Source organism: Pelobates fuscus, chromosome 2 (assembly GCF_036172605.1).
Source record: "Pelobates fuscus isolate aPelFus1 chromosome 2, aPelFus1.pri, whole genome shotgun sequence".
NCBI classification, from domain to species: Eukaryota; Metazoa; Chordata; class Amphibia; order Anura; family Pelobatidae; genus Pelobates; species Pelobates fuscus.
In genome coordinates this window covers 204,423,444-204,446,070 of record NC_086318.1, presented here as the reverse complement: position 1 = coordinate 204,446,070, position 22,627 = coordinate 204,423,444, and the positions used below count along the sequence as shown (strand labels likewise).

The window sequence follows — 22,627 nt, the reverse complement described above, 5'->3', positions numbered from 1 at the left end:
ATGGCACATCAGTGTATAAAGTATGATTTTTTAAGCAGCACATAGGATGAGCAATATCCTATTAAATTACAAGAGCAATTATGAGACAGAAAACCAAATATGGAAGTCACACTATAGTCACCAAAACAACGTACCGGTAATAAAGCAGTTTTGGTGTACAGATCATGTACCTGTAGTCTCACTGCTCAATTATCTGTAATTTAGGAATTAAATAACTTTGTTTATACAACCCAACTCACACCTCCCTGCATGTTACCTGCACAGCCTTCCTAAACACTTCCTGTAAAGAGTGATCTAATGTTTACACTTACTTTATTTCACAGTCTGTTTAACTTATAATTTTCTTTTCTCCTGCTCTGCTAATAGCCTTAAAGTCCCTGCATGAGACTCCTGTGTATGATAAAAGTTCAATTTACAGGAGCAGGATATAAAAACCTCTATAGTAAGTTAACATCTGATTGAAGAAGGGCGGAGTCTAGCAGCCAAGCAGCCCAGACGTGTTCAGCATGAGCTCCCACGTCTGGAGACAAAAATCGGGCTGTCTTACCTAACAATCCACACACACAGACTGCTGCTTCCACTGATATAATACGGGAGAGGTTGCTGCAGCAGATGGTACATTTCTCGGGAGTCTAAGATGCTAGACTGACACACTAGAAGCTCGCGGCCTACACTTGGCTGAGTCACGGGGAGGCGGCCGCTCCCCGGACTCACAAGCTGAAGCTGAGACCCCTGTGTATCACTCCCCTTCTTCCCCCGGACAAGTGGAGGTCATCCCGGTCCCCACTGGACTACCTAACTCGACTACCAAGGCACCTAAACAGAACCAGGGCCCATTCACACTCAATAAGATGGCGACGGCGTACTGGCCTGAGAGGACGCATACGTGCAGTCCGTACCGACCCTTAACTCCCAGAACAACTTATGCAGTAGATAGCAGATAGATGAACACTTCCAGCGATTCTGGGAAGCTCTGGTGAACCGCCGAACATTATTGCCCCAACAACCATGGGTGGCAGATTGGAGCGGTGAGAGACATAAAAAGCGAAGGAGACCCCCTCGGGCCTAGCTGCACCACAAATGCCCGTGCCTTCTACTACTGGCCTACCTGGGCCAAGGGCAACTAAGGGCGCGACCCAGAGACATCGCCCACACAGACGGAGGACCCAGCTCCATAGACAGCGGCAGAACATCGGGACCACCCACCACTCCCGACTGGGGAGGGACTCGGCTCCTCGAGGACACCAGGTCCGTGGACCGAAGATGTCGGCCTGGGGCTGGAGGGTAGACTTACCTCGCTCCCACCGTGCCGCCAAATCTGATCTATGCCATGCTCCATGTGACACCGACCACGAGCGGAGGAACATCGCACACGCGAACAGCAACTGGGCAAATCTCACAGGACTTAAACACAGAGCAATTCCCAGCCAGGGGATCGGGTAAAAACGCATTGTGCAAGGGTCAGCCTGTTTTCTAGCTCTGGCCACTCCAGCAGATGACCCGAACACAAGATGTTATAGCAGCAACCTAAAATGTTAAGTGTATGCATACTATACTTTACTATATCCTTATAGTCTTTTTCTCTTTCACAATAAGGCCATGAGCCAGTAGTCTAGCCACAAGACCTCACATGCCTAACTTTAGCTATGCAGTGTACTATACTAGAATAGCCCAGTGGATAACCCTTAAGCCGGATGCCTACATAGACATGCTGAATCTTATGTTGTCTCTGAAGATAGCAGTTTTAAGTTTCTTGCAAGTTTATAGCTTAGCTTGTTAACCTCATACTATCTAATCTGGCCTGTCTCCTAGCCACCTACTCACTATTATTTGTCCGCAACTAGCCTGTATCCTGAACTGGGTAGACCTGACCAGATCACATCCTGATCCTAATATAAAAAATGTGCCAGTTTAATCCACTACCCCAATTGTTCTGTAAGATTTTAAGCCTGGGGATTGCCATCGGGGTACCTCAAGCATGTATGTACTATTCATTTGAACAGCAAAAATACTAAATAAAAAAAAAAAAACAACAAACATCTGATTGAAAGTTGCATTTTCTTTTTAAGCAGACTGTATAAGTCCTAGCTAGTAGACATGTTTCTAGAGCTGCATAAACAGTAACAAAACTGATTAAACTCCTAAATGGCAGAGAATTGAGTAGTGGGACTGCAGGGTCACCTATACACCAAAACTACATCATTATAGAAACATAGAATGTGACGGCAGATAAGAACCATTCGTCCCATCTAGTCTGCCCAGTTTTCTAAATACTTTCATTAGTCCCTGGCCTTATCTTATAGTTAGGATAGCCTTATGCCTATCCCACGCATGCTTAAACTCCTTTACTGTGTTAACCTCTACCACTTCAGCTGGAAGGCTATTCCATGCATCCACTGCCCTCTCAGTAAAGTAATACTTCCTGATATTATTTTTAAACCTTTGTCCCTCTAATTTAAGACTATGTCCTCTTGTTGTGGTAGTTTTTCTTCTTTTAAATATAGTCTCCTCCTTTACTGTGTTGATTCCCTTTATGTATTTAAATGTTTCTATCATATCCCCCCTGTCTCGTCTTTCCTCCATGCTATACATGTTAAGATCCTTTAACCTTTCCTGGTAAGTTTTATCCTGCAATCCATGAACCAGTTTAGTAGCCCTTCTTTGAACTCTCTCTAAGGTATCAATATCCTTCTGAAGATAGGGTCTCCAGTACTGTGTACAGTACTCCAAGTGAGGTCTCACCAGTGTTCTGTACAATGGCATGAGCACTTCCCTCTTTCTACTGCTAATACCTCTCCCTATACAACCAAGCATTCTGCTAGCATTTCCTGCTGCTCTATTGCATTGTCTGCCTACCTTTAAGTCCTCAGAAATAATCACCCCTAAATCCCTTTCCTCAGATGTTGAGGTTAGGACTCCATCAAATATTCTGTACTCTGCCCTTGGGTTTTTACGTCCAAGATGCATTATCTTGCACTTATCTACATTAAATGTTAGTTGCCACAACTCTGACCATTTTTCTAGTTTACCTAAATCATTTGCCATTTGGCTTATCCCTCCTGGAACATCAACCCTGTTACATATCTTAGTATCATCCGCAAAAAGACACACCTTACCATCAAGACCTTCTGCAATATCACTAATAAAAATATTAAAGAGAATGGGTCCAAGTACAGATCCCTGAGGTACCCCACTGGTGACAAGCCCAAGCTTCGAATATACTCCATTGACTACAACCCTCTGTTGCCTGTCACTCAGCCACTGCCTTACCCATTCAACAATATTGGAATCCAAACTCAAAGATTGCAGTTTATTGATAAGCCTTCTATGTGCAACAGTGTCAAAAGCCTTACTAAAATCTAGGTAGGCAATGTCTACTACACCACCCTGATCTATAATTTTAGTTACCCAATCAAAAAAATCAATAAGATTAGTTTGGCATGATCTCCCTGAAGTAAACCCATGTTGTCTCTGATCTTGAAATCCATGTGTTTTTAGATCTTCAACAATCCTATCCTTTAACATGGTTTCCATCACTTTCCCCACTACTGAAGTAAGGCTTACTGGCCTATAGTTGCCCGACTCCTCCCTATTACCTTTCTTGTGAATGGGCACAACATTCGCTAAGTTCCAATCTTCTGGGACTACTCCTGTTAACAATGATTGGTTAAATAAATCTGTTAATGGATTTGCTAGTACACCACAAAGCTCTTTTAATAGCTTTGGGTGTATTCCATCAGGTCCCATTGACTTATTTGTATTTACTTTTGACAGTTGAAATAGAACCTCTTCCTCTGTAAACTCATGTGTAATAAATGACTCATTTATCATTTTTCTTAATTGAGGTCCCTCATCTTAATTCTCATCTGTAAATACCAAACAAAAATATTCATTGAGGCAGTCAGCTAGACCTTTATCCTCATCTACATACCTTCCTTCTTTTGTTTTTAATCTAACTAATCCTTGTTTTACTTTTCTTATTCATGTATCTAAAAAAAGTTTTGTCCCCCTTTTTTACTGACTATTTTCTCTTCTGTGTGTGATTTGGAAGCTCTTATAACTTGCTTAGCCTCTTTCTGCCTAATCTTATAGGTCATTCTGTCTTCCTCACTCTTTTTTTTTTTTATAATGACTAAACGCCAATTTTTTGTTTTTTACTATTTTGGCCACATCTGCGGAGTATCACAGTGGTTTCTTGAATTTTTTGCTTTTACTGACAAGCCTAATGCAATTTTCTGTTGCCTTCAGTAGTGCAACTTTTAAATAATCCCATTTCTCTTGAACTCCATTTAAATTGCTCCAGTCTGATAATGACTCCTTTACACATATTCTAATTTTAGAGAATTCTGTTTTTCTAAAGTCTAAAACTTTTGTTTTTGTGTGGTGTGACTCAGTCACTGTTCTTATATTAAACCACACTGACTGATGATCACTGGATCCTAAACTTTCACCTACAGTAATATCTGATACCAAATCTCCATTTGTTAACACTAAATCTAGTATGGCCTCTTTACGAGTTGGCTCCTCAACGACTTGTTTTAGAGACAATCCCAGTAGGGAGTTTAGAATATGTGTGCTCCTGGCACAAGTAGCTATTTTTGTTTTCCAATTCACATCAGGAAGATTAAAGTCACCCATGATGATAACTTCCCCCTTCATTGTCATTTTAGCTATTTCTTCAACTAGTAGATTATCTAACTCTTCAATTTGTCCTGCGGGCCTATAAATCACACCTACACGAGCTACTGTGTGATTACCAAATTCTAACGTAACCCAAACCGACTCTATGTTTGCCTCACTAATCTTTATTAGGCTAGATTTTATGCTATCCTTCACATACAGGGCCACCCCACCCCATTTTTTGCCTTCCCTGTCTTTTCTATATAAAGAGTACCCTGGCATTGCTATGTCCCAGTCATTTTTCTCATTATACCATGTCTCAGTAACAGCAACTAAATCTACACTATCAGTTGCCATTATTGCCACAAGTTCACGGATCTTATTCCCTAAACTGCAGCATTTGTAGACATGACTCTAAGCTTAGCATTTTTTAACACACTTGCTACAGGCACCTTCTGTCCTTGTTTTGGGGGACAATTGGATTGATGTTTTATCACCCTTTTGCTCCCCCTCCCCTCCACTCCCCCCCACCTAGTTTAAATACATCCTAGCAAAACATCTGAACTGCTCACTGAGAACAGTTGTTCCCTTTTGAGAAAGATGCAAACCATCAAGTGAAAGTCCCTAATACGCATCCGCCTGTCGTTCTGAGTGTTATGCACAGGCAGAATGACAGTGTGGAAGCAACCTGCCGTAGATCATTGGCAAAAACACTAAAAACTTCCTTAACCTCTGAAACCTCATTGCAAGCCAAGTCATTTGTTCCTAGATGGACAAGTACATCCAATTCCCCTTCCTGTAGTAGCTCCGGGAAGACACCTCACAAGACCACCATTGTCTATCTCCACACCTCTCATGATGGAATCCCCCAACAACAACTGTTTTCTATTAGGCCTCACCATAGTCTCCAAGCCTCTCTCCACAAAACCACTAGCCTCAGTGCCTCTATCCACAACACCACTAGCATCAGTGCCTCTCTCCACAACACCACTAGCCTCAATGCCTCTCTCCACAACACGACTAGCCTCAATGCCTCTCTCCACAACACCACTAGCCTCAATGCCTCTCTCCACAACACCACTAGCCTCAGTGCCTCTCTCCACAACACCACTAGCCTCAGTGCCTCTCTCCACAACACCACTAGCCTCAGTGCCTCTATCCACAACACCATTACACTCTGAAAGTGCAGAAAATGAATTATGGAGAGCAACAGACTGTGCAATATGTCTTTTATCCACAACTCTAAGTCTACCAGATCCTACAGTGATCCATCTGCCATTCCTAGTATGTCTCTGTGGCAGTGGCTTTGCAGCAGTTCCAGCCGGAGTTTGTTTACCAGATAATTTACAAATCTCAGACTTCAAAAATACAATCTCCTGCCGCAAAATAGAGAACTGTCTACAGATTAGACAACAACCAAACCTCCAAAAAGTGGAACGTGAAACAAATGCATAGCAACTATTACACTGAACTAAGTCTGCCATTCCAATGAGGTGAATAATTTACATCAAACAAATCTTAACTTTTTATTTATCCTCCTAAATTCCTCAGATTACCTCCAGGTTATCTCCAGAATATCTCCAACAACACACACTTAGAAGCAACACTCTCCAGAATATCTCCAACAACACACACTTAGAAGCAACACTCTCCAGAATATCTCCAACAACACACACTTAGAAGCAACACTCTCCAGAATATCTCCAACAACACACACTTAGAAGCAACACTTAGATGAAGCAACCAAGCTAGCTATATTAGCCAAGCTAATAACAACAACACTTATATACTCCTAAAATCACCACCCACTAGGAATGTTTAATACCTGGGTAGGCCTCTGCCTATTTGCAAACAATAGCTAATTTAAACAGCAATCAATAGCAAGTAGCTAACTAATCAAATCAAATGCCTTATAATTTCCAACAGGAAATAAAACATTGTGCAATCAGTAACCTTTTCCTACAGATGAATCTTACCTGTAACAGTAAAAAAGAAAACTCTTAGCACAAATCTTAGACAGTTGAAGCTTCTGTAAAACTCTCCAGAATATCTCCAACCACACACACTTAGAAGCAACACTTAGATGAAGCAACCAAGCTACATTAAGCTAAAGTTGTTTTGGTGACTAGTGTCCAGTTCATTATTCTACTTTTACAATTTTGCATCACTTTTCAGATCTTGACCATTTGATAAATACTCCCACCACCACTACCACCAATGACTTGGTATTTGGTTCCACTAGGACAATACAGTTTGGTGCTTTTACCAAGACAATAGTACATAATAAGTATTTTCCACACCAATGGGTGCAAAATGTATTTTGTTGAAATGCCAATTTGATAATTGCACTTTGTTTTATAATACATTTTTCATTGTAGCCCATTTAGATCTGAGCTTAGGTTGCAAGAGTTTCTTTAGTTACACTAATCAATTCATAACAGATGACTTGATATGGTTGTCGTGGTATAAAGGAATTTGCCTTGTAAAGATAATTTTAGCCTTATAATTCAAAACTGTGCAAAGAATTCCAAAGTTTAACTTCGAGGTAACATGCTAACTATGTCACTACACTGAATATTCACCGATTTTACACTTACCTGAGTTTTAAACGGATCCCTTTTCTATAGTTAGTCTACTGTACTAAAAAAACAACATAGTACATTTGATTTTGATTTTTAGTAAAGTAGAGATCTGTTTCAATATTATGGTGGATGTACAAGGCAAAATAAGAAAGCAATTACTCAGACAAGGAGACCATACCTCAGAACGTATTTAAGGTGCCAACTTACTTGAATATCCCAAATTGGAGGCATCTGTGAGCAGAAGAACACTTTCAGACGCTCATTGACTGGTGGATTCTTTTCTCCAAACTGATCCGCAAGAGTCTGTTATATGAACACAAAGTAATAAAAAAATTAAAATGTCAGGTTCTTGTGTAAAAAAGGAACATCTGGGGGGTAAATTGTATTCCCCTTCCTCCTTTAATACATTTTTCCCCCTTAACCCTCCTTTTTCTTCTTTTATCTCTCTCTCTTCCTTCATATCTTCTCTTTTATTTTGATAGCATTATCTGCACTCCCAAAAGGTTCTCTCAATAAGAGATAGATAGCCGGGGAGACAATGGTTTTGGTACATCAACAGTGCAATTTTCTTTTTGAATCAGATGATGTTTACTACACAAGATAAATTAACATATTGTACCTAATCTACATACGCTCTAATATGTGAATCTTGTGATGTTCTACTTTTTTTTGCTTGTATATCATCGGTTTATAAGCATTTATATAAGTGACTACATATATCTTGTGTATTTCTACGCGTATTTGGCATCACTTTTTTCTATTTTATATGATTCCTCTCATGCAAAACTGAAAAAAACATTAAAAACTGACTAAATATATAAAAATAAATAAAAATTTTGAAAATGTAAATTGACACAGGTTTTTATAAGGACAGGGCTTTACTGTAACTTTAAGGGCATACAACAATTAGCACCAGTGTGTCTAACGAAGCATACTTGAAGGCTGTCTAGTTTCACTTAACATTATAATTTGCCCCATAATTACTAGTATAGCTGTTCACATGATATAACATGGCCTTCAGGTGTGGCTACATATATATTTCTACAACCATTTCAACATGGCTGTAAAGATTGAACCGCAAATACCAGAATAATAGGAAATCAAAATGTTTAGTATTTTTGGTGCTAGAATTTTTTTAATTTCTTATAGTCTTTAAAAGTTCAAATAGGCAAAATAATTAACAAATTGAGACAGAATTTGAGTGAGAAGGATAAGGAACTTAGGCCTCAATTTAATATTGTTGGATATGCTTTCAAAATGATTTATTAATTTTGGATAAACATTTACAACGATTTAATATTATGAAACATGTGACAATTATTTTTTTTATGTATTAATATACTTTATTATAGATATTATATTTTAATATGTTGAACGAATCATTTTCAAAAGTTTATCTAAAAATATTAAATAATTTGGAAAGCTTATCCAACCCAAGGTTTCCCAGCAAAACATTGGCTAGAGCATAACAGTGCCTTCACCGGTCTTCCTTCTTTCCATAGCGCATCCTGCTGCTATTTCTTCCACAGGTAAATGATGCACACAAATTTGGTCATCCATCTGACCTTAACCCCTTAAGGACTTCTGGAATAAAAGGGAATCATGACATGTCACACACGTCATGTGTCCTTAAGAGGTTAAACAAAATGTGATTCAGCAAACCAGGCAATCTTCTACCATTGCTTCATGGCCCAGTTGTGATGCTTATGTCCCCAATGAAGGCACTTTTGGCAATGGACAGGGGTTAGCATTGGCACTCTGACAGGTTTGCAGCTATGCAGCCCTATATGTGTTCTGACACCTTTCTATCATGGTTAGCATTACATTTTTCAGCTATTTGAGCTGCAGTAGTTCTTCTGTGTGACTGGACCAGTCTTCACTCCTCACATGCATCAATGAGCCTTGTGTACCCATGACCCGGGCAGTGGCTGTCCTTTCGGGGCACCAATTTTAGTAGGTACTAACCACTGTATTTTGAAGATGATCTGACTCAGTCGTCCAGCCTTCACTATTTGGCCCTTGTAAAAGTCACTCAGATCTTTTCGCTTGCACATTTTTCCTGCTTTAAAATGAACTGACTGTTCATTTGCTGCCTAATATATCCCACTCAATGACAGGTGCCATTGTAACAATATAATCAATGTAATTCACTTCACCTGTCAATAGTTTTAAAAGGACACTGTATGCCCCCAGACCACTTCAGCCCATTGAAGTGGTGTGGGTGCCAACTCCCATCACCCATAACCCTGCAAGTGTAATTATTGTAGTTTTTTTAGAAACTGCAATAATTACCTGGCAGGGTTAAGTCGTCCTCTAGTGGCTGTCTACAAGACAGCCACTAGAGGGACTTCTGGCTTCTTAGACAACTTTGGTCTTCTAAACGAGGCTGGACGTCCTCACGCTATGCATGTGGACCTCCAGCGCCACCAGAATCCCCATATGAAAACACTGATCAAATCTCCGTGCGCAGCCATTGCCGTGTGGACGTCAGTGGGGGAGGGGCATGGGCGGAGCCTGACCCAGCGTCGAGGGACATTGGCACTGGATTCAGGTAAGTGCCTGAAGTGTTTTTTATTCAGCGACGTGGGTTGGGGGGGCACTCCAGGATTCTACAGTGCCAGATAAACGGGGTTGTTTTCCTGGCACTAGAGAATCCCTTTAATGTTGGTCTCATCAGTGTATAGCTGCATTTCATTCCTTTTTTATCTGCATTCATCTATGCTGCCTAATACTATACTGTATATTGCGGAACTAAATAAAAAGCAATCCCTTAATTTGTGCTTCTCATCTTAAATTCGATGCTCAGGAATAAGGATGCAGATTCCAGGGTCCCCATGCTGACCTAATGTCAGCATATTATGAAGCATATTGCATCTGGCAAATAATAATATGTCCACTTATCCTAGAAAAAAAGATTTTCGACGACTCAGAGGTACTGTGGACTCTTCCGTTCAATAACAGAAATCCATGCATACACTGTTGTTTATCGTGTGGAAAGGATATATGACATAGGGCAGCAATTCATCAACCCAGTTATTTATACTATTAGAAAAGGAATACATTGTTGGATTAACTATATGAATAGATTTCATTGTCTGTGCATCATTTAGTGATTGTGTATTTAAAACTGGATATACTGTAGTGTAGACAATGCAAGCAACAATCTTGTCTCTGCAACAGTGTGTATGTACATATGTATTAACTAAAATATGAAAAAAAATATATGTAATTGGTAAATAATTATTTGAGAAGTTTTGTATAATGAACTGCACAAAAAGTTGTATGAATAGCTTGGCTCACATCAGAGTGCTAGAAAATCAGTTACATATCATTCCCAACAGACACTCCCTCTGTTTTGATCAATAAGCATACAAAGTTGTGCCTGCCACATATAATATAAACATCAAAAATATATTAATAATCATAGTTTATGAATAATGTGCAAGATATGAAGAACTGTCTAGACTGATAACTTGGGAAATAAAAATTAGACATTGTTTATTGGAACCCCTTTCAAGTTAATACGTTTATTTTCAAACTAAAAAGTGGGCAAATAGTATCCATTTTATTAATATTTTGAAACTATATCAATAGTCTTTAAGATGCCAAGACACTGAAACTGTAGAATAAGATTACTTCAAGATAAAACAATGCCAATAAAAAAAGGACATTCCAGAATCAAAAAAGAAAAACAAAGACAAAATGCACTCAACTTGTACCACATGTACCTTAAAGGAACACTTTAGTGAAAGCTGTTAATCTGGAACGCATGGACATCACCTACTTTGTGATGCTTTGCCAGGCCTTTATTGCAGCTATCTTCAATTGAATTAATAAAAAAATGTAAACCCATGCAGAAAGGAGATATATATTGATCAGCCACTATATTAAAACCACCTGCCTTACAGAATGTGACAGCAGTTAAGAATCATTCGGCCCATATAGTCTGCCCAAGTTTTTAAATACTTTCATTAGTCCCTGGCCTTATCTTATAGTTAGGATAGCCGTATGCATATCCCACGCATGCTGTGTTAACCTCTACCACTTCAGCCGGAAGGCTATTCCATGCATCCACTACCATCTCAGTAAAGTAATACTTCCGGATACTATTTTTAAACCTTTGCCCCTCTAATTTAACCTTGTTGTGGTAGTTTTTCTTCTTTAAATATAGTCTCCTCCTTTACTGTGTTGATTCCCTTTATGTATTTAAAGGTTTCTATCATATCCCCCGTCTCGTCTTTCCTCCAAGCTATACATGTTAAGTTCCTTTAACCCCTTAGTGACCAGGCCGTTTTTCAAAATTCTTGCCGCTGGGACCAAGGCTCTTTTTACATTTCTGCGGTGTTTGTGTTTAGCTGTAATTTTCCTCTTACTCATTTACTGTACCTACACATATTATATACGGGTTTTCTCGCCATTAAATGGTCTTTCTAAAGATACCATTATTTTCATCATATCATATAATTTACTATAAAAAAAATTATAAAATATGATTAAAAATGTAAAAAAAAACACACACTTTTTAGACCTTTGACTTCCAAAATCTATTACGCATCTACAACTGCCAAAAAACACCCGTGCTAAATAGTTTCTAAATTTTGTCCTGAGTTTACATTGTAACACTGATATCTGTCAGGAATCCCTGAATAACTCTTCACATGTATATATTTTTTAAAAGAAGACAACCTAAGGTATTAAACTTGGGGTATTTTGAATCTTTTCATGCAGCCATTTTACCACCAATTTATGCCAAATTAAAAAAAACAAAAAACTATAATTGGTGATTTATATGAGACACATAGCAATTTAAGAATATATGTACTGAGAACGTTAAGGGTTACTGCCAGAGAACACCCCAATATGTGTTCAGCAACACCTCCTGAGTACAGTGATACCCCCCATGTATAGGTGTGTCGGGTTCTCTGGGGGCTAAAGACCCTATTTGGAGGGTGTGCATTCCAGTTTTCCAACTTGGAATTTTCACAGTAAGTCATCATGAACCCATGTCCCATTTGGAACATTTTTGAAGACGGACAATGTAATTCACCCCCATCAAACCATATATTTTTGAAAAGTAGACACCCTAGGGTATTTCAGATGGTGGTATTTTAACACTTTCCATGCACTAATTCTACCACCAGGCTCTGTCAAACATTTGGGTAGTCATTTTGTTGTGTTATTTTTCACACACATTCTACTTTAGGCATGGATTTTTAGTTCCGTTTATGTGTTACTGACAAAGAAACCCCCAATATGTGTTCAGCAACATCTCCCGAGTACAACAGTGCCCCCAATGTACAGGTTTTATGAGTTTTTGCAAACTTACAGGGGTCAAATGTAGGGCTTTTCCATGTTTGCACATGGAAATTTGCCAGATTAATTTGCTGGGCTTATGTTGCCTTTGAGACCGTATAGCAGCCCAGAAATTAAAATTAACCCCGTCATGGCATACCATTTGTAAAAGTAGACAACCCAGGGTATTCAAAATGGGGTATGTCCAGTCTTTTGTAGTAGCCACTTTTGTAGTGGCCAAAGTTATAATTTTCTTTGTTTTTTGCATTTGTTTACACAAAAACTGCACTTTTACTGGTGATTTCATCATCGGAATACGTTTTACTGATTTAGAACACTCATATTTGTGTTCAACGAAGTCTCTCGAGTATAATAATACCCCCCATGTACAGGTTTTATAGTGTTTTGGAAAGTTACAGGGTCAATATAGGGCTTGCCAGATTGGTTTGCAGGACCTTTGTTGCCTTTTGAGACCATATGGTAGTCCAGGAATGTGAAATAACCCCATCATGGCATACCATTTTCAAATGTACACAACCCAGGGTATTACAAATGGGGTATTTCCAGTCTTTTGCTGTAGCCACTTAGTCACAAACACTGGCCGAAGTTAGCGGCTTTATTTGTTTTTGTATAAATGTTTTGGTTTTTAATATATATATATATATATATATATATCTATATATATATATCTATATATGTATATATATTACGTGCACGTGTATATATTATACATATATATATAAACGGGGGTCCCTGGCAGTGTAGGGGGGTATTCCTCGATGCCTCGATATGGCATCGTGTAATACCCTAAGAGCGGCTGGAAGCGATCACGACCGCTTCCAGCGCTCAAAATAGCCGCGGACGTACCAGGTACGTCCAAGGTCGTTAACAACCGTTTTTTGTCATTCGTACGTCCACGGTCACTAAGGGGTGAAAATTGACTTGTAAGTTTTATCCTACAATCCATGAACCAGTTTAGTAGCTCTTCTCTGAACTCTCTCTAAAGTATCAATATCCTTCTGGAGATACCGTCTCCAGTATTGCATTCAGTAGGGCATTGTCCCTGTGCCCCACCTTCATGAAAAAAAACTTTTAGTCACTTAACCAATTCCAATGCCTCAATGCTGGTGTTGCACTCTTCCTCCTCCCACATCGGCCAATGGGGGACCTAATGAACATGTGTGACGAGTGCAGCGTGCACATTAGGCCTTAGGAAAGTATTGCATTAATGCTTTCCTATGGGGTTTTCCTACACGCTAGATGTCCTCATGCAAAGTTTCAAGCTGCTTGAAACTGCAGGAAGCACTACTAGTGGATGTCTCGTATATATCCATTAGAGGCAGTCTTAACACTGCAATGTAAACATTTCCGTTTCCCTAAAACGGCAATGTTTTACATTGCAAGGCTAAGGGAAACAGGGACATGGCACACAGACAACTTCAAGGGGATGAAGAGGTCTGGGTGCATGTAGTGTCTCTTTAAGTTGTTTTGATGGCAACACATCAACCTTAATGTGTATATATTTGAAATGTGTGCAGCAGTACCTCATAGAAAATTAAAATATTTACTGGTGTCATGAGTAACCAGATGCAGACAGGTTCATATCACAGCTTCAAGAGGCCTCTATAAATGCATCTCTCATATGTAACAACGTAAATCTAAAGAGCATTCCAAATCATCAAACAAGCAAGCGCAAATCAAATAAACCATCAAGTCAGCAATGCCAATGTACCATAACCATCCTCTAGCCAAGCTTTTATTTAAAAATTCCATAACAAAATAAATGAATTTTCATTGGTATGATCAAATTCGTAATGTTATTATATATTATGTTGTTATTATATATTTTTGCAACCAGTCCCAACCAGATGCTCTTAAACCTTGTAAGGTAACTTATGTCAAAAGTGGGTAGGGCCTACATGTGATTCAGATATTATAGTAGGCTAGTGAATTATGATGTGTACCCTACCAAACAAACCATTCAAGCATTATGAAGTTAATTTTATGAAATGACTCATATATATGTGTGTCTATATGTATGTGGTTGGAAAAAGCAGGACTGGAAGACAGCATTGAGGCACTAATCAAAGCAGCACAGGAACAGGCACTCAGCACCAGATCAAAAGAAGCTGGTATCTACCACACCAGAAAGGGCCCAAGTGCAAAGAGGCCTCTGAGAGAATTGAGCAAATAGGGGCTGGATGCAAGATGTTAGCAAGGCCAGCATACACTGAAAGACAACTAAATTGCAGGGATTGTGCACCAAAACATCTGCATAGAATATAGACTGGCCCTGCCTAAATCCAGATGGGAAGTACCTTCAAAGGCGTATGGGGCTGCAGAGCTGCAGACCATTAAGAGATTGCCCATGATGATCCCTGTCCAACACCGAAAGTATCTTCAATGGGGACATGAGCATCAGAATTGGATCATGGTGAAGAGATGGCAGCAGGATGCACTATGGAAAGAAGGAAAGCTGGCAGATGGAGTGTTATGCTCCAAGTAATGTTCTGCTGGGAAACCCTGGGTCCTGGCATTCATGTGGATGCTACTTTGACCCTTACCACCTACCTAGAGATTGTTGCAGACCATGTTAAATCCTTCATGGCAATGGTAATGGCTTGAGGAACATGACTAAGAGTTCTAGGTGTTGCCTTCGCCTCTAAATTTCCCAAATCTCAACCAGATTGAGCATCTGTGTGCTGGAACATCAAATCTGATCCATAAAGGCTCCATCTTGCAGCTTGCAAGACTTAAAGGGAAACTATAGTGCCACTATAGTGTCTCTTTAAAGGAACTGCTGCTAATTGTTGGGTGCCAGAAACCACAGGACGAGTTCAGATTTTTGTCTTTTGGAGTCCATGCCTCGATGTATCAGAGCTGTATGGGCAGCACAAGGGGGACCTACACGATATAAGGCAGGCGGTTTTAATATTGTGGCTGATCAATATATATATATATATATATATATATATATATATATATATATATATATATATATATATATATATATATATATATATATATATGTATATCCTCACTACATGGTTTTACATTTTTTAATTAATTCAATTGAAGATAGCTGCAGTAAAGGCCTGCCAAAGCATCACAAAGTAGGTGATGTCCATGCGTTTCAGATTACAAGCAGTCATTGCCTGCAAAGTATGCTCAACAATCTATAAAAAAAAATTACTTTTTATTTATGATTGTTTTAATTAGTCACATTACATTCGAACCCCTGAAATAAGGGCAATGTTCATGAAAATTGCTGTAATTCCTAAACGTTTAATACAATATTCTTGTTAACCCCTTGAATTGAAAGTTGAAAGTCTGCACTTCAATTGCATCTCAGTCAGGGCCGTCTAGAATATTAATAGGGCCCTGGGCAAAGCATCTTGGGCCCGCTGGATCTAACACCCCTCCCCCCCCCCCCCCCCACATACACACACAATCACGCCTTTCACCCCAACACAGTGGAACGATTCAAGACATACTTAGACAGACATATACATTGACAGACATACGGACACATAAACACACAGTCAGACATTCTAACACACATTCCCTGACAGACATACTGACACATATCCTATAGAATGTAAGCTCCATTGAGCAGGGTCCTCTTCAACTTATTGTTCCCGTAAGTTCTTTGTAATTGTCCTATTTATAGTTAAATCCCCCTCTCATAATATTGTAAAGCACTACGGAATCTGTTGGCGCTATATAAATGGTAATAATAATAATAATAATAAAATAATACACACGCAGTCAGACATTCTAACACACATATATTCACTGACAGACATACTGAGACATTCACAGATACATAATGAGACACAAATATACACTGACTGACATATTGCCCCACATTCAGACATATTAACACAGACAAATACAGACATACTGACATACATGCTGACACAGACACATACACTGACAGAGAGACATACTGACACACAGACATTGACAAACATACTCACACTGACAGACATACTGACACACACACACACACTGACAGACATGCTAACACACACAGACATACACTGACAGACATACTGATACACACACAGACACTGACAGACATACTGATACACACACAGACACTGACAGACATGCTGACGCACACTGACAGACAGACATACTGACACACAGACATTGACAAACATACACACACTGACAGACATACTGACACACACACAGACATTGACAGACATACACACACACATACACACTGAGACATGCTGACACACACACAGACACTGACAGACATGCTGACGCACACAGACACATACACTGACAGACATATTGACACACACAGACCCTGACATACTGACAGACATTGACAAACATACAAACACAGACACAGACATTGACAGACACACACACATACATACACTTAGACATACTGACACACACACACAGACACTGACAGACATGCTGACACACACACACACACACATACACTGACAGACATACTGACACACACACAGACACAGACAGACATACTGACACACACAGACACATACACTGACAGACATACTGACACACACAGACACTGACAGACATACTGACACACACACACACACACACACACAGAGACATATACTCTGACAGACATGCTTACACACACAGATAGACATGCACACACACACTTTTGTACATGTTTCCTACCTTGCTTGGATCAGCCCCGCTCCTCTCTGCCTCCTTGCTGTCTCCCACTCGGCTCTCTGTGGGAGGAAGTGACAGTCACAAGTCACTTCCTCCCATAGAGAACAGAGAGCCGCGTGCCGCCCAGCCGGCTACAGGAAAGCAAGAGGCCACCCGGTGGGCATTTGTAACCAGTCGTGCGCCCTGGCCCTTTAACAGTGCGACCGTGGAAATGCCCACCGGGTGGCCCATTCACTAAGGGCCTCCATATTGTGCCGTGGGCCCTGATCTCAGTTGTTTTATTTCAAACCGAGTTGTGGCGTACAGAGCCTAAATTATGAAAATTGTGTCAGTAACTAAATATTTCCGGACCTAACTATATATCCATAGCAGAAGAGATGGTTAGAAACTAGATAGTTTTATAATATACTTGCTTCACTAGCTGTAAACATATTCTGAAAATAATAAAATGGAGTGCACACATAAAATGGGAGCCACGTTGAAATATTCAACATCAGCTGTGGATGTTTTAATAAGAATCCACACATACATTCAGGCATTGTACTAACCTGTAAATTCTCTCTAATACAGCACCTTACACCAATTGAATCTCTCTGCAAGTTCACACAAGCCCTTCCATGGGCTCATTTAGTGATCACACAGGAGTCTAATGATGAAACATGAGGTTAAATGAACTAAAAGTGTTTTGTCCCATGAAGCTTGATGTCACCATTATTTGTACACACTATCCACGTTGGATTCAGTTATGTCTTACCATTTGTTGTGTTGATGAGTCATAAATCAATACTGATGAGGATGTCTTTTTTTGTGAAGTCACTAAGGTTATACTGGAGACTGTTTCCTGAGTACCTGTAGATAGTTATCTAAAATGCACGGTACTACACTGCTACTAAAATGCACTTTATACGTAACTTGCAGAAGATTATCATTTTTTCATTTAACATACAGCATCATTTTCAAACACTACTCTTGGAAGACATATAACAGTACCCTTAACTCAACAGGCAGTAAATTACTCCTTGGCAGTGAAAACTGTCTTGTGAAATAGCCCTTCCAAGTAGATATGAGCTACCTCAGCCATTTTTGCGATAGAACCACTCTGAGTTATACAGAAAAACTTTACTGCCTTTCTTCCAAAAACGTGTGTTTCCAGACAGGCAGTTGGAGCAAAGCATATATGACATCAGCCCTTATCAGACTAGGAGCCCCTGAAACCACGACAATCAAGACAAATGAATCTTTAAGCCGACTGCCAAATACCACAAAGTGGACAGCACTGTGATCCAATCATCTGGCTTTTCTTCACAGAAATCTGCCGTTAATGAAAAGTCGGCTGCCTGCTTTTGAAATCCTCTCCCCCACCTCCTTCTAACAAATCTCTGGGTGATACCATATGTTTGTAATAAACCACATAAAGGCAATTAAAAAGCTATCATAGCATTGACTCTGAGAGGTAATGTATTATCAAACTTTAATTGTCTTACTCAAACAGGAAAAATGCACACTTGTTAGAATAATGAGGTCAGAGCAGTGCATTTACTTGAATTGGACAAATTATACATACTTCCCCCATAATAAACGAGCTCTGTGCTGTTTATTACGTGTTAAAACAACGTCCACACAAGCAAGATATTATTCTAATGGCCGACAGCTCTACTATTAAGGTAATAAACCACAAGTAGAAAACTCTCATTTTGCAAGCAGGGGGAGTTTTTTTTTTTTTTGCAGCTTAGCACTGGAGAAAAATGAAAAATGTAAGTTTTTATGGACATTGTATGCTATTAAGTAGCAGTTAACAGCTCATTTTCAGAAATCTGACATGTCTTATTCAATGATAACTTGAACAGCATTGTGTCACAGTGTTTCCCAGCCTTTCAATAATATAAATAAGTGAGATTAGAATAGTCATTGTAGGCTATATTTCATTTGTATATATATTCTTTTTAAATGTCACAAATAAATTCATCTATTTTGGTTATGTTTGTCTGAAAGATGGTTATGACAAACCTTAAATTATTATCTAATGAAAATCAAGGAGATACAAATGTTGCGTATGGTTACTAATAACCCTATAACATTTTCCCCTTCTGCTAAAAGAAAGGGACAGCCACTAGAGGTTGTCTTAACCATGCTACGTCCACATTGCAGTTTGTCTGAAACTGCAGTTGTTTACATTGCCGGGTTAAGGGGACAGAAACCCTGCACCAAGACCACTTCAATGAGATGAAGTGGCCTGGATGACTATAGTGTCCCTTAAAGCATGTTTAAATTGGGCATTTTGGGTGCATGCTTTATACATTTGGATAATTTATTGTGTTACAGTGTTTAATTGTAATTTATTTAATTTAATAAACGTAAGAATTGCTAATACATATTTGCAGGCAAATATCAGCTTAGGAGAGATGCTTGTGGTGATTATTCTGCTTATGGGAAGACACTTCAAATGTTTTGGAGTATTGGCTAAATGCACGAAGATTCTTTTATGAGATAGTTCAAGTCTTTTTGGGTGTTACATTTATGATGTTTTGACAGCATGATGGCTATAAGAGCTTTCTGGAAGATGTAGTCCACAACATCTGGAGTGGCGAAGGTTGCCTGCACTAGACAATATGAAAGTGTAGAAATTTAGAGAGTAGTGCATTTTATGATGGTATCATTTTCCCCAAGACCAGTTGTAATGGCTTTTCTGCTATATAATTCAGGTTTTTGTTTTTTTACAGAACATAGGGTTAAACCTCTTAGGTGAGCGCAAGAATCAATGCATCTTATCAACTATTAGGATAAGTTGTCCAGGAGGTAGTTACATAACTACACACTACATGGAAAATATGTGCAGACATATCTAATCATTGGATTTGGCTACGTTCAATGTTGACAGCAGTATAAAACAATACAAGCAATCGATACCTAAAATTATGACATGCTAGATTATTTATAAACATTCAGTTAACATTTTTCCTTAAACAGTGGTTTTCAAAAATCTAAGCAAAAGTAATATTTTCATCTTAGAATCTCACAAAAACAGCAGTCACTTTTTTGGCCCTTTGGCATGTCCCAACCTATGCTACATTTATTATTATTATTTTTAATAAAGCTTATATTTAAAGCTATACATACGTAAAAGTAGGGACTACTATGTATGAGCTCAGATTGACAAAATTTGATAAAGGGTGGAGCTTTAGTCAAACTCCACGGCCTTTGTCAACGTTGTCATTTGTTGAACTCCAGCATTGTGCCACTGGCACTCTGTGCTGACTCTCTTGCAATCGCTAGAATCAACACAGGTCCATTGGAGACACTAAGCATAAATGTAACATGATCATAAATAATTTGACATGTAGGGAGTGCACGTAAATAACACAAAATACAAATACCTCTTGCTCTCTCCTTTGATTTGCCCTGCTTGAGGATACTTCCCCAAGCAGGGCAAACCTCCTGTGTGATGCAGACAGGCTGGATCCATTGCCAGGATCTGAATGGAGTAACGTTAGTCGCTATGTTTTTTATATTCACTATCCAGCATTAGCAGCAGCAGAGAGCAGAAAGACTGCCTGTGAGAGGACCTTTCTGCTCTCTCTTGTCAGTCAATTTTTCGTCATAGGAACCATGCTGAAGATATGACTGACAGGTTGGAGAAAGATCTATTCATATATTTCTCCCAATCTATACATTTGCCAGGAAATATGCTACCACTATGTTTAGATAATATGTTTTAAACTTTCAAAGAGAATAAGTTATAATATCCATAATTGGTACATTCAATGTTATCCTGAATAGGACACCTTCACTTTCAGTGTAAGGAAAAGAAAGAAGAAATAATAGGCGCTCACTATAGTGGTCGGGCAGCAGTATACAAAACAAGAATTCCCCAACCTTGTGAATGAGTAGTAGAAAAGACAGAAGTGGCGTATACCGCGCCTAGTGATTTATATATGCAGAAAATACATACATGTATCCTTGAATATTCTGATAAATCATAACCTCGGAAAAGAATTAAGATAAAAAATCATAGTGCAATACAGTAAATAATATCTTAAAGACAGGTGGTTATATGGCTATGTACAGTCCACTCACATTTAAATGAGCTATGACAGAGCTCCGCTGTGAGGCGCTTGGACGGTACAATCCCCGTCTTTGGATTTGTAGTGGTTGTCACAGATGTTTTCAAAGTGCAATGTGCTTGGTAGATATAAAAGAAAGATAGCAGCAATATGGTGAAGTAAGTACTAATATAGTATTGTACTTACACTTTCTAGAGCAAATGACCTGCTCTAGTATAAACAGCTTAGGCGGTATAATCCCCACCAAGGATATACAGGATCCAGGAAACCAAAAAAAATAGTGGATATATAAAAAGTAACTTAAAAAAGTATACTTTAATATAAACAAACAAAATGGTGAAGGATAAAATATATAAAATATAAAGGGACTATAAGTGGGACTATATTTTATATATTTTATCCTTCACCATTTTGTTCCTGTATATCCTTGGTGGGGATTATACCACCTAAGCTGTTTATACTAGAGCAGGTCATTTGCTCTAGAAAGTGTAAGTACAATACTTTTTAATATAATATTAGTACTTACTTCACCATATTGCTGCTATCTTTCTTTTATATCTACCAAGCACATTGCACTTTGAAAACATCTGTGACAACCACTACAAATCCAAAGACGGGGATTGTACCGTCCAAGCGCCTCACAGCGGAGCTCTGTCATAGCTCATTTAAATGTGAGTGGACTGTACATAGCCATATAACCACCTGTCTTTAAGATAATATTTACTGTGTTGCACTATGATTTTTTATCTTAATTCTTTTCCGAGGTTATGATTTATCAGAATATTCAAGGATACATGTATGTATTTTCTGCATATATAAATCACTAGGCGCGGTATACGCCACTACTGTCTTTTATACTTTCAGTGTAAAGCCACAGTCTCATCTTAGATACAGTAACAAATAAACTGAGGGCATAAAAAAGGATGGAAAAGCAGGAGACATAAGTGGGTGGTAAAATCCTTACTCCTTATACATATGGATTGACAAAGCAGCCTTGTAAGTGTGAAACTAATAATTTGATAAAACAGGTAGTCACGAAACTTACATAGTACAAAACTATGACCTATCATGTGAGCATGTATTCCTAATGCTAGATTGTTATTATAACTGTTAAGGGCCACTCCTTAACCCCTTAAGGACTGAGACAAATGTACACGTTGTGAACAAACAAAACGTAAACAAAACATGGCATTTGCGCTATATGTCTGTCCAACCGTAATTCACCTCTTTCATATTAAATTCACCCACCCTTATTAGATATCATTTTATTCAGGGGAAACAGGGCTTTCATTTAATATCAAATATTTAGTTATGAAACATAATTTAATATGAAAAAAATGGGAGAAAATAAGAAATGTTATTTTTTTTGTTCTACATGACATTTTAACTGTCAATGTTATAATA

The 22,627-nt window shown here is 38.8% G+C and overlaps 1 protein-coding gene across 3 annotated transcripts in view; it reads right to left on the bottom strand.

The window, feature by feature from the left end:
* The window catches only part of TTC27 (tetratricopeptide repeat domain 27), a 559,369-nt gene that overhangs the window by 134,625 nt on the left and 402,117 nt on the right, over positions 1–22,627 (bottom strand). For all 3 annotated transcript variants that reach the window (XM_063443110.1, XM_063443111.1, XM_063443112.1), the window contains one exon: positions 7,410–7,505. In XM_063443110.1, coding sequence (XP_063299180.1) covers positions 7,410–7,505 — 96 coding nt within the window. The remainder of the gene's footprint in view (positions 1–7,409; positions 7,506–22,627) is intronic.